This window comes from Mytilus galloprovincialis, chromosome 1, assembly GCF_965363235.1.
Source record: "Mytilus galloprovincialis chromosome 1, xbMytGall1.hap1.1, whole genome shotgun sequence".
In the NCBI taxonomy this organism is placed as follows: Eukaryota; Metazoa; Mollusca; class Bivalvia; order Mytilida; family Mytilidae; genus Mytilus; species Mytilus galloprovincialis.
Genome location: NC_134838.1, coordinates 44,671,610 through 44,686,381, shown reverse-complemented (window position 1 = coordinate 44,686,381; position 14,772 = coordinate 44,671,610). Strand labels below are relative to the sequence as shown.

At 31.3% G+C, this 14,772-nt stretch overlaps 1 protein-coding gene across 1 annotated transcript in view; it reads left to right on the top strand.

The window, feature by feature from the left end:
* LOC143075525 (TPR and ankyrin repeat-containing protein 1-like) overlaps positions 1-14,552 on the top strand; it is a 41,472-nt gene extending 26,920 nt beyond the window's left edge. The window contains exons 11-14 of the mRNA XM_076250966.1: positions 367-531; positions 3,889-4,120; positions 5,295-8,488; positions 14,151-14,552. Coding sequence (XP_076107081.1) covers positions 367-531; positions 3,889-4,120; positions 5,295-8,488; positions 14,151-14,276 — 3,717 coding nt within the window. The 3' untranslated portion in view covers positions 14,277-14,552. The remainder of the gene's footprint in view (positions 1-366; positions 532-3,888; positions 4,121-5,294; positions 8,489-14,150) is intronic.
* The last annotated feature ends 220 nt before the right edge of the window (positions 14,553-14,772 follow it).

The following is a 14,772-nucleotide window of genomic DNA, read 5'->3' as shown; positions in this document are numbered from 1 at the left end:
AATGACTATTCCTTATTGAGTTATATTAAAAAATCATTATGTAATGTCAAAACCATATTAAGTAAAGACAAAATATCATTAAGTAAGAATAAAGCAACATAAAGTAATATCAGAGTTCCACTTAATACAGCTGTGGCGTTCCATAACAAATATTAATATATCGTTCATAATCATCACTGCAATATATGATTCCAAATTAGATATTCGGGCTCTAACGGACAAAAATTTAATGTATCGAAACAAAAAGAAAGAAATTAAATTATTAAAAGAAATAACTAGAATTGTTAATTTGATATATAAATGACTCAGAAGTATAATGTCTAACAGTTATAAAGTTAATGTATGTATGTTTGATTATTTCAAAAGTTCCAAAAAGCAGCTGAGATGTATCGAAGAACAAAGAAACCACTTGAAAGTTGCCAATATTACGAACGTGCTGGTCATTTCGAGAAAGCCATCGATGTACTTCTTGAACACAAACAATTTGAAAACGCTATTCATGCACTAAACAGATATGAAAGATTGAAAAAGGTATATATAGTTATCACATATTATTTAAAATCATTGAATCAATGTGTATTTGTAGCTGTGTTGACCATTTCAAACTTCCATCCCTTGTAAACAAACTGCTCTTTAAGAGGCATTTGTTACCATATTCATATCCAAAGAATTTATTTAAAAGATCTACAATTTTATCTATATCAGGAAAGTCCCACAGAAAGAAGTCAATGGCTGTAAAAAAGTATCATTATATGTGGATTGAAGAATGAACGAAAATGTGTTCTTAGAAATATGGAAAGATTTGTTTTATTGAAATCGATTAAACACTATTTTTTTATATATTGGAAACATTTTGGTATGAATTTGTCAGCCATTACTTTTACGACTTGGTAATGAGTTTCAATTGCAGTAGTTAATCTCATTTACAAATTTCGTTTCTAAATGAAATTTCATTGAGGTAGTAATGTAACTATAGACTTGCATGTTTATGTTCATTTTCAAATCCCGGCTAACTGTACCGTTGTTGTAATAACTGAAAGACCCCCCCCCCCCCAGAAGCCACGTTGATGTATTCCTGCGTTAAACATTCTTATGAGTTGATTACGATTTCTAGTATGCAGTCTCGACAATATGAACCAATCGCAATGTTCAACTGATTTAAGTGTTTATAAAAAATAAATCGACACCTCTTTTGTTTTGGGGTTTTAACATTTTTTTAATTGAACGTCACTGAAGCATCTTTGTAGACGGAACACGCGTCTGGCGAACACGAATTTGACCCGGATTTCTATGATTACGTTAAGTTTAATTTCTTTGTATACACCAGTTAGTAATTCGAATAACATGGACTCTAGATCAAAGGACGGATCCCTCAATAAACCACATGCCACCAGTTTCTCTATTAAACGTGGTGAATTAAAGCCATATGTGAACACATCAAACAGGTAGCATGATGTGGAATCACTTTGCATGCAAACAGCATCACGTTCAAATGAGACATTATGCAGGAGCTTGTATGGTTTCGCTATAATGGAAAAAAAACTTGTATGTCCTTATTTAAATTTTAAATCAGAAGATTGCATGATATTGAGGAAAATATCAATATATGTTATATAACTTATGCATAATAAATTTGTTAACCTTTAGCCACATACTCAACAGCATTCTTTAGTTGAATAGCTTATGTCGTTCAGTGTTGCCGTGGAATCTTAAGTGGACCTCATATCATTGCAACAGTTGGTATATATATATATTATAATATATATAAAACAACTCCTTGAATCTTCCATCGATTCCTGGTTTAGATTGATAGATGATGTGGATATGAAATGGAATAAAAGTGACGAGGATTTAGATACATGCATCACTCAGGCCAACAACATACATCCAAGTATCAAATTTACTAATGAGAAATCTAAATCCTTAACCACCTTTCTCGATACTTCCAGCTCGCTCACTGATGGCATCATATCCACAGATCTATATTCACAACTTACAGACACTCACCAATATCTGTCCTCTAAAAGTTGCCATCCTGCTCATCTTACTTAGATCATCCCGTACAGTCAGGCACTAAGAGTCAAGCGAATTTGGTCCAAAACAGACACAACTAAAAATTTACTACGTCAACTTGAAACCCGCTTGAAGAACAGGAGCTACAAACACAAAAATATCAAAAAAGTTTTCAGTAAGCGGAAACAATTCCAAGGAGTAAACTGTTTTAGAATAAAAACAAAAACAAAGGTACACCGTGTGTTCTAACTTACCACCCATCCTTAAAAAACAGTTTTTGTGTTATTCATGAGCATTGGAAAACAGTTGAAAAGAATTCCAAACTATCTAAGATTTTTCCCGAGCCTCTTTTGGTAGCTTTTAGGAAACCCAGTAGTCTGACAATATAGGTACTTCTGGATGAATGTGGTTAGTGTGAGGAAAAACGCTGAAAATCCTGCCTACAGATGCATCATTCGTCAACTTTTCACAGTAAGACAACCGAAAAAACTATATGATAATTTCCAATGTTACCTGAAAAAGTATGAATGTTATTTCATTCTAGAATGTTCGGTTTGTAGCCTTCAATATGTTGGTGAGTCAAAGCAGACTTTCCACAAACACCTCAATGACCATAGGAGTGATATCTATAAGAAACCACTTCTCCCAGTTTCTCAGCATTTCAGACAGTCGGGTCACACACTTAGTGACTCTAACCGCATGAAAATCCTAGTGATTCAGCAGAACATTGACTAGAGTGATGCTCAGCGACAGGTTCTGGAAAGCTTTTGTATAAATGAACTAAATGTTTAGCATCCAAACGGCATCAATAAGAAATACTAACAGTTTTGATTTTCACTAATTTTGGGATGTAAATAGATACAGTCACGTATATTTGAGTATGAGTTTTGTTTATATTATGATGTTCAAGATTATGGATTAAAATGAATAGAACAAAACTTACCTGTATTACTGAGCTTTTTTTTAACACAAACTATGATCAGTATTGTTAAAATGATTGACACTGACGAAGGCTATTTGCTAAGCCGAAAAACTTTTCGCATAATACCATCTTATAGTAGATCCGTTGTGCAAAATTTTAGACTTATATAGAAATCACCACTGCAACAAGTCTGTTACGATATTTCTCCACTCGAGGCAGTTAAATTTTAATATTTAAAGCGCAAGGTTTGCCGACCTATTTAAATAATTAAAAATCAACTGTTGAGAGTGGGAAAATATCGTAATATAAGAGTTAAAGTGGTTGAAACTGTTTCTCTTATTCATCCTTTCTTTTTAAAGATTTGCATACAAGTTGTGTTCTTTATATGTGACGTCACCAGGCTTTGTCGCCTTTTATTTGACGCCACATAGGAAAATCCAGAAGAAACCAAAATCATTTACGTCATAATAAAATTTCAGAGAACAGATATTTCACTAGTGAGGTGAAATATTTTTCTCACACCGCTAAAGTAATGTGAAAATAAAAATAAAAAAATTGATAAAAAGAAATATTTACTTTAACTCCTGATTGCATAAAATAACAAATTTTTTTTCATCAAGCCGTCCATAATTGTGTTTAAAGATAAATTCACAATTATCTTATTTTATCTACTTCTCCTTTACCCGATTGTTACATTTTGACTGATTGTGAATACCCATGGTAATTGATATGTGAATAGGTCAAGACGCTTACTCAGCCGACACGTCCTCGTCTTGCAACTTTTGAAAATGTTGTGATTCCCTCAGTTTTTAATATGTTACCTAGTATTTCTATCTAATTAGATTTTACATTAGTTGACTACTATTAGCTTAATTAATGATAAATCCATAAATTTTAAAAGTTCGTCATCTGTTCATATATTCACACTAACAACCTTTTGTCGTATATTCCAGGATGATCCACATCCAGAACGACCAAAGCTACATAAATTACGTGATAACCAAACAGTGGACCAAATAAATAGAAACGCTGCTGTGTATTATCACAAACAGAAAGACCGTGACGAAATGAAGAAAGCCTTGAATAGAATTCATGATATCCATTTCAGAGTGAAGTTCTTGAAAGAAAGATTCGATGGTAACAATGATTACATAAAGCTTGCGGCATCTATTTATTTAGAAAATGGTAAATATCTAAATAACTCTCTACATCAGACTTTTTTTTTAACATCATGCTAGTATGGTTATATATTTTGGTCTTAATGTAGTCTGTATATGAGCACAGTATCTTTAAAAAGTCGACAACAACAAATGTCATTGTATTACATAAAAGAATAAAAAGAGTTCAATCGATTTATGACTTTTGAACAGCGGTATACTACTGTTGCCTTTATTTACTAAAATTAATGGGCAGTGCCACATAATATACCAATTGCAACAACCTACTTCTGGTAAACAGTAGATACACAAATGAAGACAAACAATAATGTACACAAACTTCAAATAGCCCGACTTGGAGCAGACACAAACTATGGTTGCATTTGAACAGTTTTATTAGCAACTAATTCCACTTTTTAAGACAAAAATAAGGAGATGTGTTTTTTTTTTAAATATTTATTTATTTTGTATTTCATCATCTTATGCATTTTCCACGTCAAAGAAGAATATAATACATGTTTAATTATTATGAGCTTTTAGTGTCGTCGCTTGTATTATATAATCACACGAATATAAACTAAAAAACATTAACTTACATTCATATATAATTTGATTGATATTAATGGAATAGATTATTATTGACACAGCATACTTTTACTCATAAAAATATGCATGTATATATGTTTTTGTAATTATCTTTACAATTATATAAAAAAAATATTATTTACATAGATATTTTTCTAATTCGATTAAAAACTGGAAAACTTATAAAAAATAATCAAATCTTCGGTCGGCATTTATTGAGTTGGGTAGTCACAACTTTTCATTGAACTTGCTATCTCAAATGATACACATGTGCAAACTCCCTTCGGAAAACCTTTTTGTCATCAAAACACATAGATTCTCTTATTGACGATTCGAGTAACAGTGCATCATGAACTATTACACTCTCTTTTAAACATGTCTTTAAATATATTCATTTTCCAGTCTGATCTACTTCTATAATAAAAAAATCAATCAGATTTTAAGATATTCATAAATGTATCTATTATGTAAACTAAGGCATGACTAAGGTACCCTCAAAATCATAAATACATTAACATCCTATCAATTATTTATATCACAGTCACAAATGTTTCTAATTTGATATATAGCTAGGATATGTGTGTTGTTCAAATAGAATTTCATTCCATTACTTCTAGGACAGAGTCGAAACGCAGGCAGTCTATATTTTGAATACGGTTATACAAAGGAAGCCATACTGCTGTTTAAGAAAGACAAAGAAACATATATGATTGGTAAATGTTTACTTTTACAATCTATAATGGACATTACTTTAAAAGCTGACGGTAGTGCCATATGTACGCCAAGTACTAGTGTAGATGAAGTCAGAGTTCGGTTAGAGCAAGCAATTGGTTTCTTCAATAAATGCCGATACAGAAATAAAGATAAAAAATGTAATAACGGAAAAATAGCAGACGAGCTTGGTCAATCAAACCTTCTTCTTGGAAAGCTAACCGGCCGACAAGAATTTATAGGATTTGCATTCAATAGCTTTATAAAAAGAAAACCGCATCCAAATGAAGTAGGCAAATTAGAATGTCTCAATTGGATGATCAACCATTCCAACCTATCAAATTCTTCAGAGCTATCGAAAATCGTGAAAGGAGTTGAGAATTTGTATTCTATTTTTTCAATTTTAGTCCCATTAACTAAGTTATCAACAGAAAGGGAACAACCAGAAAGAGACCAGTTTTTGAGGGATTATGGAATAGAAACTGAAATCAATACTCATTATTACAACTGTATCCACAAACCTCGAATTATTGACGTTTTTAAAAACGAAAGAGGCTTAATGGTACATCAAACTGTTAAAACTGTTATTGAAGACATCAATGTTACAAAAGAAATAATTGTAAAAGACCTTTTGGTAAAAAGCAAAAAATGGTTTTCTGAAGTAACAAAAGCTATTGATGAACAATTGCAAAAAGTGTGGGCGTCCATTACACTTATAGAAAAATCACAAAATACTGAAGGCAGGTCTACATTATTCAGGAGAGGAAATTTGTCTAGTAGCAATGATGCATTTTTGCAACTCATTCGTTTAGACATTCAGAATGTGAAACTTGAAAACGTTTTGAATAAATGTAATACCGACCTGGATCTTAACGAAAAGCAAAAACTTATTTTAGATGAGTTTGAACGCAGTTATTCTGCATTTACGAAATGCAGAACATTAATAGACGACTTGGTTTATGCAGTACAACGTAGAGGTATAGTAACTCCAATAATAGATTTGCTCAAATTTTTGAATGTAAGTCAACAAATGAAAATGTACTTTGACTCGGAGTTCCATAAATTTAGAAAATCTTCTAGAATGAGAGGGAACAGTGTTGCTAGATGTTTTGAAGTATTGACCTTTCACAAAATGTTCGGTATGAAACATAATGTAAATAACTATCATACAAACCTCGAAGAAAAGGTTTTAGATGAGCTAAAAAAGGGTATTTTAAATCGGCATGGTGCATTTAGTTGTGGTTTTATACCAAATGTCAGCATTAAAACGCCATATGTAATATCTGTTGTTCGTTCATTCAGTCAGAGTCTTGATAGTCTCAATATCTTTCATAACCCTTATATGGCTTTCTTAAAGTTCTGTAAATTTATTGACAGAATGAAAATACCACAAACAGATGAGACAATACCAGAACTATCATTGCTTTTGATATGGATCAAATATTTCATATTTGTTGGTTTCAGTATACATTCAAAAGTGTTTGATGTGAGAAATAGTGGGAAACATTGTTATTTTGTAGTTCCGTCATCATATTTTACTGTTTTAGATTTCATAGAAAAAAGCATTCCTAATTCCAACCGTAAAACAACTGAAATCATGATTCGTGAATTCAGTTTTGAGTCAACAGGTGATGATATATCGGATCTTTTAGAAAAATTTATTGAGATAATGATCGGAAGAAGAGGAAATATTAATCTTATTAGCATAGTGTTTAAACGCCTAGATGATTGTATAAAATTGAAAACAAATCACAAGTCAATACTGAAAGATGATGATAAATCTTTGTTACCAGTTATTGACATGGCAGAAGACGTGATCGCTTTATGTATGATTTATATCATTAATATGGGCGAAAGCATGCCTTACAAGTTTGAATCAGTTCTTCTAAAGGGAATTTCAGTTTTAAGACAATACGACAAATACCCCCAAAACATTTCAGACGTTTTACAGGGTATCCAGCGTTCCACTGGCATTGCAGATATATGCAAGTGTTTAAACAACCTGTTACAAAAACGAGGAGAGTCCTTGATAAAATGTGTATGGAATCACCAAAAGAAATGTATAACAAAAGCAGAAATTGAGAATATATTCAATAAAAGAGAGAACTTTTTTCTTCCACTCACAATCAGAATCTTATTAGATCCAACTTTACCTGCTGAACAGATAAAAGAAGAAATTGAAACAGATCAGGTAATTAAAATTGACGAGGAAGAGATAAGAAAAATGTGTGATGATCATGAATCGAGTCGAAAGAAACAAAATGAGGAAACATTATTGCTTAAAGTAAGGATTCTAGAAAATCAACATTCTGAAAGACAAGTTGGGCACATCGAATTTTTAGAGGATGCCGTCTTTGGTCGTATAATTACTGTTAATGAAACAAGCTGTGACGTTTGTGACGTTACTTTAAGATATGACGTTGTCGGTGACGAAGATGTTGAAAACGATGTCGAAAACATTAGTACTGAGAGTGCTGCTAAACGCCCTTCAACAGATTTAACATCGGATTCGACAAATTTGAAATCCATAGCAAGGTCGTTGTCTTCCACGTCAGAGGAAAGGATGCAAGACGAAAAACCAGCAAAAACCCAATACTGGATTCCGAATGAACAGTTTTCCGATGACGAACCAAGTCGTTCCACTCACTATTTGTTAAATAGATCAGTTTCATCTCAATCGGAGGTAAATAAAGAATTTGTTAGATCATTGTCATCAAACTCTGATGATCAACCTCCATTAACATCTCAATCATTCGAAGTTCACATTAAATCTCCTTCTCATATGACAAAGATGCTACAGATACAGCACTTTTATATTTACTATAAGCAAATGATAAAACCCGATTTAGAGAAAGTTCGTGATTTCATATCAAAATACAACTTATCTTCAAGCGATATAAGTGAAAGGTATGGGGAGGATGAAATCAGAATCAGCAAACTGCTTAGAAGTTTTGAAGAATGCGACAAAGATATGGCCGATATGATAAGATCAAAACAATGGGAGAAAATATCCCATGTGAAGCAAAACACACAACAACTGGTAAGGCTTCAATCTGAACTGGAAGACAGTGTGAAAGAATTATCCAGTATCAAGCTTAAAGTAAGTAGCATATTATTTGGTATATATCTTTATTTGTCGGCACATCTTTCGATGGGAAGAAATAATACTTGTATATCGTCTATACCTTATTGAAAAAAGATATTAACATATTCATACAAAAAAACATACACCCCTTGAAATTAAATTGTTGCTCCCTAATTGCGTGTTGAAATAATTAGTGACATTCCATTACATAAAAAAGAGTGAAATAATAAAAATACCGAACTCCAAGAAACTTTCCAACAGAAAGTCCCTTATCAAATGGCAAAACAAAATCTCAGACACATCTAACGAATGAGAAGTAGAGGCATTTCAACGTGTCTTGCTTATTCTATCGCATAACAATATTTGTAAGTTATTCAAATAAAGACTCACAAAGTAACGGTTAATACAATAAGGACTACTAGATTATTTGTTTTCTTGTGTCGTTTAAACGCTTGCCTTACTACTTTTTCATTTACATCTACGTTTGTTGACCATTAAGTTTTGTCGATGTTAGGGAGGACTCAACAGTTAAGTATGTATTTTCGCATTTTGGCCCCTGTGGATTTATCAAATATGAGAGCTAGTGTGAAATAAAAATCATTTTGGATAGCTGAAGATTTAAATAGCTTTGATAGTGCATTTATAGAAACATCAAGATTGTGTTATGTATGTAATATTAGCTGTTTACCTTATAACAGACCGTATTTTCATATCAATACCAAACATTGGTCCGGGAACTATTGCTATGTTTTTTCCCAACTTTTTGTCGCATGAACTTAGTGTTTACATTTTACGAAAAATGACGTTAAGGACACCCATTTTAAATTGATCATCTGCTAGATTAACAGTTTCAGAAAAGATATCACTCATAGGCATTGAAGTTCTAGTTTTGAACCAAATTTAGGGGGAATATGTGACAATATCAAATACTAAGACTAAATAACATATGATTTTTACCCATAAGATAATACCATAAAATTAACGAAAATTTCCTATTTTTCAAATTGGTGCTTAGCGAGCTGATATGAAATATTTATCACATGCTTCAAATATTATCACATGCCTTTCCGTAACGTTATCGCATGGCATTCCGGTGATACCCGGCAAATTCCGGAAGAAACATATCAATGGTACTTTTCAGTGAAAAAACATTACAAAGTAGGGTGCAAAAAGTAGGCTTCCAAAAAATACTTGGATACAGGAAAGTGTATCGTGTAAAATTCAATAAGAACTAACAAACAAACAAACAAACAAACGGATTAACAAATGATGAAATAAACGCATTTAAAAAAAAATATCCAACATATTTTAGAAAGTTACTTTAAAATGATGTATATTATTGAACTATTTTTTTAAATCATTATTATAAGAATAGACCATACTCTTGTTTTTTCTTCTCTGTTGAGGCATTTGATAGGAAGATTTCATTTTGGATGTACTACCTTTTGGGTCCGACGTCTGTTAACTTTTACTCTTTGAACTTCTATTTTTCTATTTCTATTAACATATTAATCCGTTATTTTTCTCCAATGTTGAAGCATATGATAAAAGGATCATAGCATGTCATGTTTTATCATCCCTCGGTCGATATCAGCCCTCGAGCCTTGCGGCTCTTGGGCCGATATTGAACCTAGTGCTGATAATACCAGCGATATGAAAAATGCCATGCAATAATATCAGATTATTACATGGCATTTTTCATATCGCATGTATTATCACCCCTAGGTTCAATATCAGCCAAAGAGCCGCATGGCTCGAGTTTCAAATTTCAGTTGTATATTCAATATGAAATCTTTCTAGCATATGCCTCACAGGAAAGAAAAACATTTTAATAAGGACGGAACGACAAAAATATACATAATCAACACTGTTTGGAAAAGTCAACTTTTTTTCAAAGTAACTTTCTTAATTATGTTTGAAACTTTTGAAAAAATGCATTTATTTAATTATTTAATTGTTGGGTTTTTTTTTTTATTATTATTTTACAAAATATACTTTCCAGTATCAAAATATTTGTGTTGTACACTACTTTCAGTGAAAACGTAGCATTAAGGTGTATGTTCGGGAATTTGCCGAGTATCACCGGAATCACATGCGATAACGTTACAGAATGGCATGTGATAACACTTGAAGCATGTGATAAACTTTTCATATCAGCCCGCTAAGCACCAATTCGAAAAATATGGAATTTACGTTAAATTAATGCTATTATCATCCAGTAAAAAATCATATGTTATTTAGTCTAAGTATATGATAATCTGATATTATTACCCTCCTTTTTGCAATATTTTATGGTAAATAAATGCAGAATGTTTCCATGGATACACAATTTGTTTCACAAACAATGATTTTTTGACAATCTTTAAGGTGAAAAGTACGTAAATTGATGATATCACGAACTTTTTAAAGTTAAGCAACTAAAGCATGGGGAACTTCACATAAACACTGGGGAAAAAAACTTTTATACTTTCAGAGTTATAGCAAATAAAATATCTGAAAACTAGTAGCACAAATGTATAGAATACACATAAATTTGCAAAAAGTACAAAAATTTCACCTGAAGATTATAATTTTTCAAAATCCTGTCCTAGCAATATTCTTTTAAAATAGTTATCAACGGTACAAGGATTATAATTAAGTACGCCAGACGCGCGTTTTGTCTACATAAGACTCATCAGTGACGCTCATATCAAAATATTTATGATGCCAAACAAGTACATAGTTAAAGAGCATTGAGGATCCAAAATTCTCAAAAGTTGTGCCAAATACGGCTAAGGTAATTTGTGCCTGGGATAAGAAAATCCTTAGTTTATCGAAAAATTCAAAGTTTTGTAAACAGGAAATTTATAAAAATGACCACATTATTGATATTCATTTCGGTGTTGACTACTGGACTGGCGATACCCTCGGGGACGAAACGTCCACCAGCAGTGGCATCGACCCAGTGGTTTAAATAGTTATCAAAGGTACCAGGATTATAATTCAGTACGCAAGACGCGCGTTTCGTCTACATAAAACTCATCAGTGATGCTCATATTAAAAAATTTTATAAGCCAAACAAGTACATAGTTGAAGAGCATTTAGGATCCAAAATTCCAAAAAAGTTGTGCCAAATACGGCTAAGGTAATCTGTGCCTGGGATGAGAAAATCCTTAGTTTTTCGAAAAATTCAAAGTTTTGTAAACAGGAAATTTATAAAAATTACCACATTATTGATATTCATGTCAACACTGAAGTATTGACTCCTGGGCTGGTGATACTCTCGGGGACGAAACGTCCACCATCAGTGACAGTAGAAATTATATGCTATTGCCACTGCAATTTCCATTTCATTGATGTTAAACTTTTTAGGGGTTGCCTAACTGGTTTTCTTTTGTATTTTCTTTTGATTTTGTTTTTCTTTTAGGTGTAAGAATAGTCAAATAAAGCGAAGAAATTCAGTGAATCACTATAATTTTGATATCAATAAATCAGAAATGTTAGTGGCAAAAATATACTAATTAAATGGAAAAAAAGAACACATTTTTGAGGAATTTAAAGTCAAGTTTTTTCCTTTTTTTTTCGATATTCACGGGCATTGTATACCATTTTCTAATTATATGCATATGGCTTTATTAAGTCAAGAATATGATAGTTGTTTTTCATTCGTTTAGTGTGCTTTGATTTTTGAATTTTCCTTGAAGTTCTATATCTATGTTATTTTACTTTTTTCTATATAATTGTACTCCTTTCTACGGAAAATTTGCTTTATACACAAAATTGTGAAGTTGTGAAATTCACTTTTTCGATACTCATGCAGTTTCACATGTTCCTTTGCTTACAAATTTGTTTTTAAAATATTGAGATTACTCATATGCTGATTTGAAATTACTTTTTCATTACAAAACATGTTTTTGCATTCCGTTAGTTCATGTAGTTCTTATGCATATCATGATTAAGCAGATATAGTTTTGTAATAATTCTACAAAGTTTTGATAAAAAAAAAAGGTTTGAGAGAAGTTTTTATCTAAATATCTAATTATACAAAATCAAACATCAATGAAATGAGTATCAATACAAAATAGAAACTTAGTACCCTTAACTATGAGAGAGAAATGTCAATTATAGGTGTAATACCACTAAATCATAGAACCTCACACACAAAAGTGTCGAACAAATATTCCCTTCGATTTTACCAATGTAAAATATTAATGTAGAAATAGAAGCTTGAATTTCATTGCAGAGTCATGAACATATATCTTAGGTGCTTCAAAACACCATATTTTTTTTTTATTCAGTGTTTCTATATAGAATATTTTGGAAACGTGAGGATACATGGTTACTTAAGCTTGTAAACAAGAAGAAATGCGGTGAAAATTTGATTGGTGAACTTGCAGTAATGTGTTTTTTTTCGTAAATGAAATGAAACTATGTAACGTTACTCATGCCAAATATTTCTTAATTTGAAAATAAGATAAATTCTGCAAAATGAATTGAAAAGTGTAAATTGAACAAAGACTCATATTAATAGGGGGAAAATGTATTTGTATATGAAAAGCGGCTTGTAATTATGTATACTTAATTTCCTAAGTAAATGATTAAATAATGAACAACAATAATGATGCATGATATAATATAAACTAAGAACATGTCGTATAAAATCAAAATACAGAAAAGTAAAATGAAAAAAATTACTGAATTCCGAGGAAAGTTCAAAACGGAAAGTCCCTAATCAAATGGCAAAATCAACAGCTCTAAAACATCAAACGAAGACAAAAACTGTTATCTTCCTGACTTGGTCAGGCATTTTCATATGTAGAAAATGGTGTATTAAACCTGGTTGTAAAGCTAGCTTAACCTCTTACTTGAATGGAAGTCGTCTAAAATGCAATACAATTTAAACGAGAAACCAAATGGCAAAATTTATGTACAAAATAATGTAAGAAAAACAAATATGCTATACAGTTATAAATGACAACCATTGAATTATAGGCCCCTAACTTGGAAAAGGCATATAGATAATGCCTTTATATCAATGTTTCATTTTTAAAATACTGCTCCTATACTTCGATGAAATAAACTCACAACAACAGTCTACAACTTGTGCTTGGACTTTAAGATTTCACCAGGATACTGCAGAAAATAATTGAACAATTCACTAAACGGAATTATTACTTTTATCAGGATTTTAAGGTGGTTGTTTTTCACTTTTTTTATCTGATGCATGTAAATTTAATAACAAAATTCAGATCAAATAAAAAGTTAGATGAAAAGGCAAATAATTCAATACCTCTATTTGAATAAATTGTGGGACAAATAAAGATTATTCTTCGGTCCGTTAGAATGATCATTCGTAGCAATTTAAAAACAGTTGATTCCAATAAATGGTTATGTTTCAGGCACCATGGTACAGGGTCGTCATTATTACTGATTTTAATAATTAAGTATGTACCAATTTAGAACACATCTTTGGTGATTTAATGCATCGTTTCCGAATTCATATACAATGCAATTGATATTGAAACAGTTATTATAGTTTAAATAAGTTATTATAGGTTGACTGGACTTGTAAAATATGAACATATATATTTGTAATTTATACCGGTTCTGTGGAGCATGTAGATTATTTTATCGTTCTTCTTTTAATTATCAAAAAAATTTATTCATTTCTCATTTGCACAATCAATTTCATTTTTAGACTGAAAATTTTGAAGAAGATATACTAGAAGAATTGGAATACAGACCTCATACTGAAAAAAGAAAACGGAAACAAAAAGGGAAAGGAAAGAAGGCATGGCGCGCAATTGACATAGATGATATATAAATCTGTATAGTTATATAAGATAAAGAAAGTTTTCTTCTTTGACAAGCACTAATTGTAAAAATATAGATCTATAATCTCCGAATTTTACGTTTTACAGATACCAATCTTCATATTTCGTTATCAAGTTTAATGACATAGTATGTTTGTATATATAACTATGAACTTAGTGTTATTGTTCAGATGTCAAAGTAGTCAAAACAGCTGGAGTGGTAACTTCTTTGTAATCACTATTTCCTTATAACTTTGATTCATTAATAAAATAGCAACAATTAAGAATTACATTTTGCAAAGTAAATTTTAAATCTGTACATTTATTTTAACTTCGATCATTGAACAATGTAGCACAAACCATTTAGTTTTATTATGATGTAAAATTACAATGAATTCGATTGGATTCAAATTGTATAACTAACTTAATCTGAAAAAAATATTACTTTACTGTCAACAACAGTCCTAGGTATCATCTCAACTGTTCATACCGACTACAAACTGCATA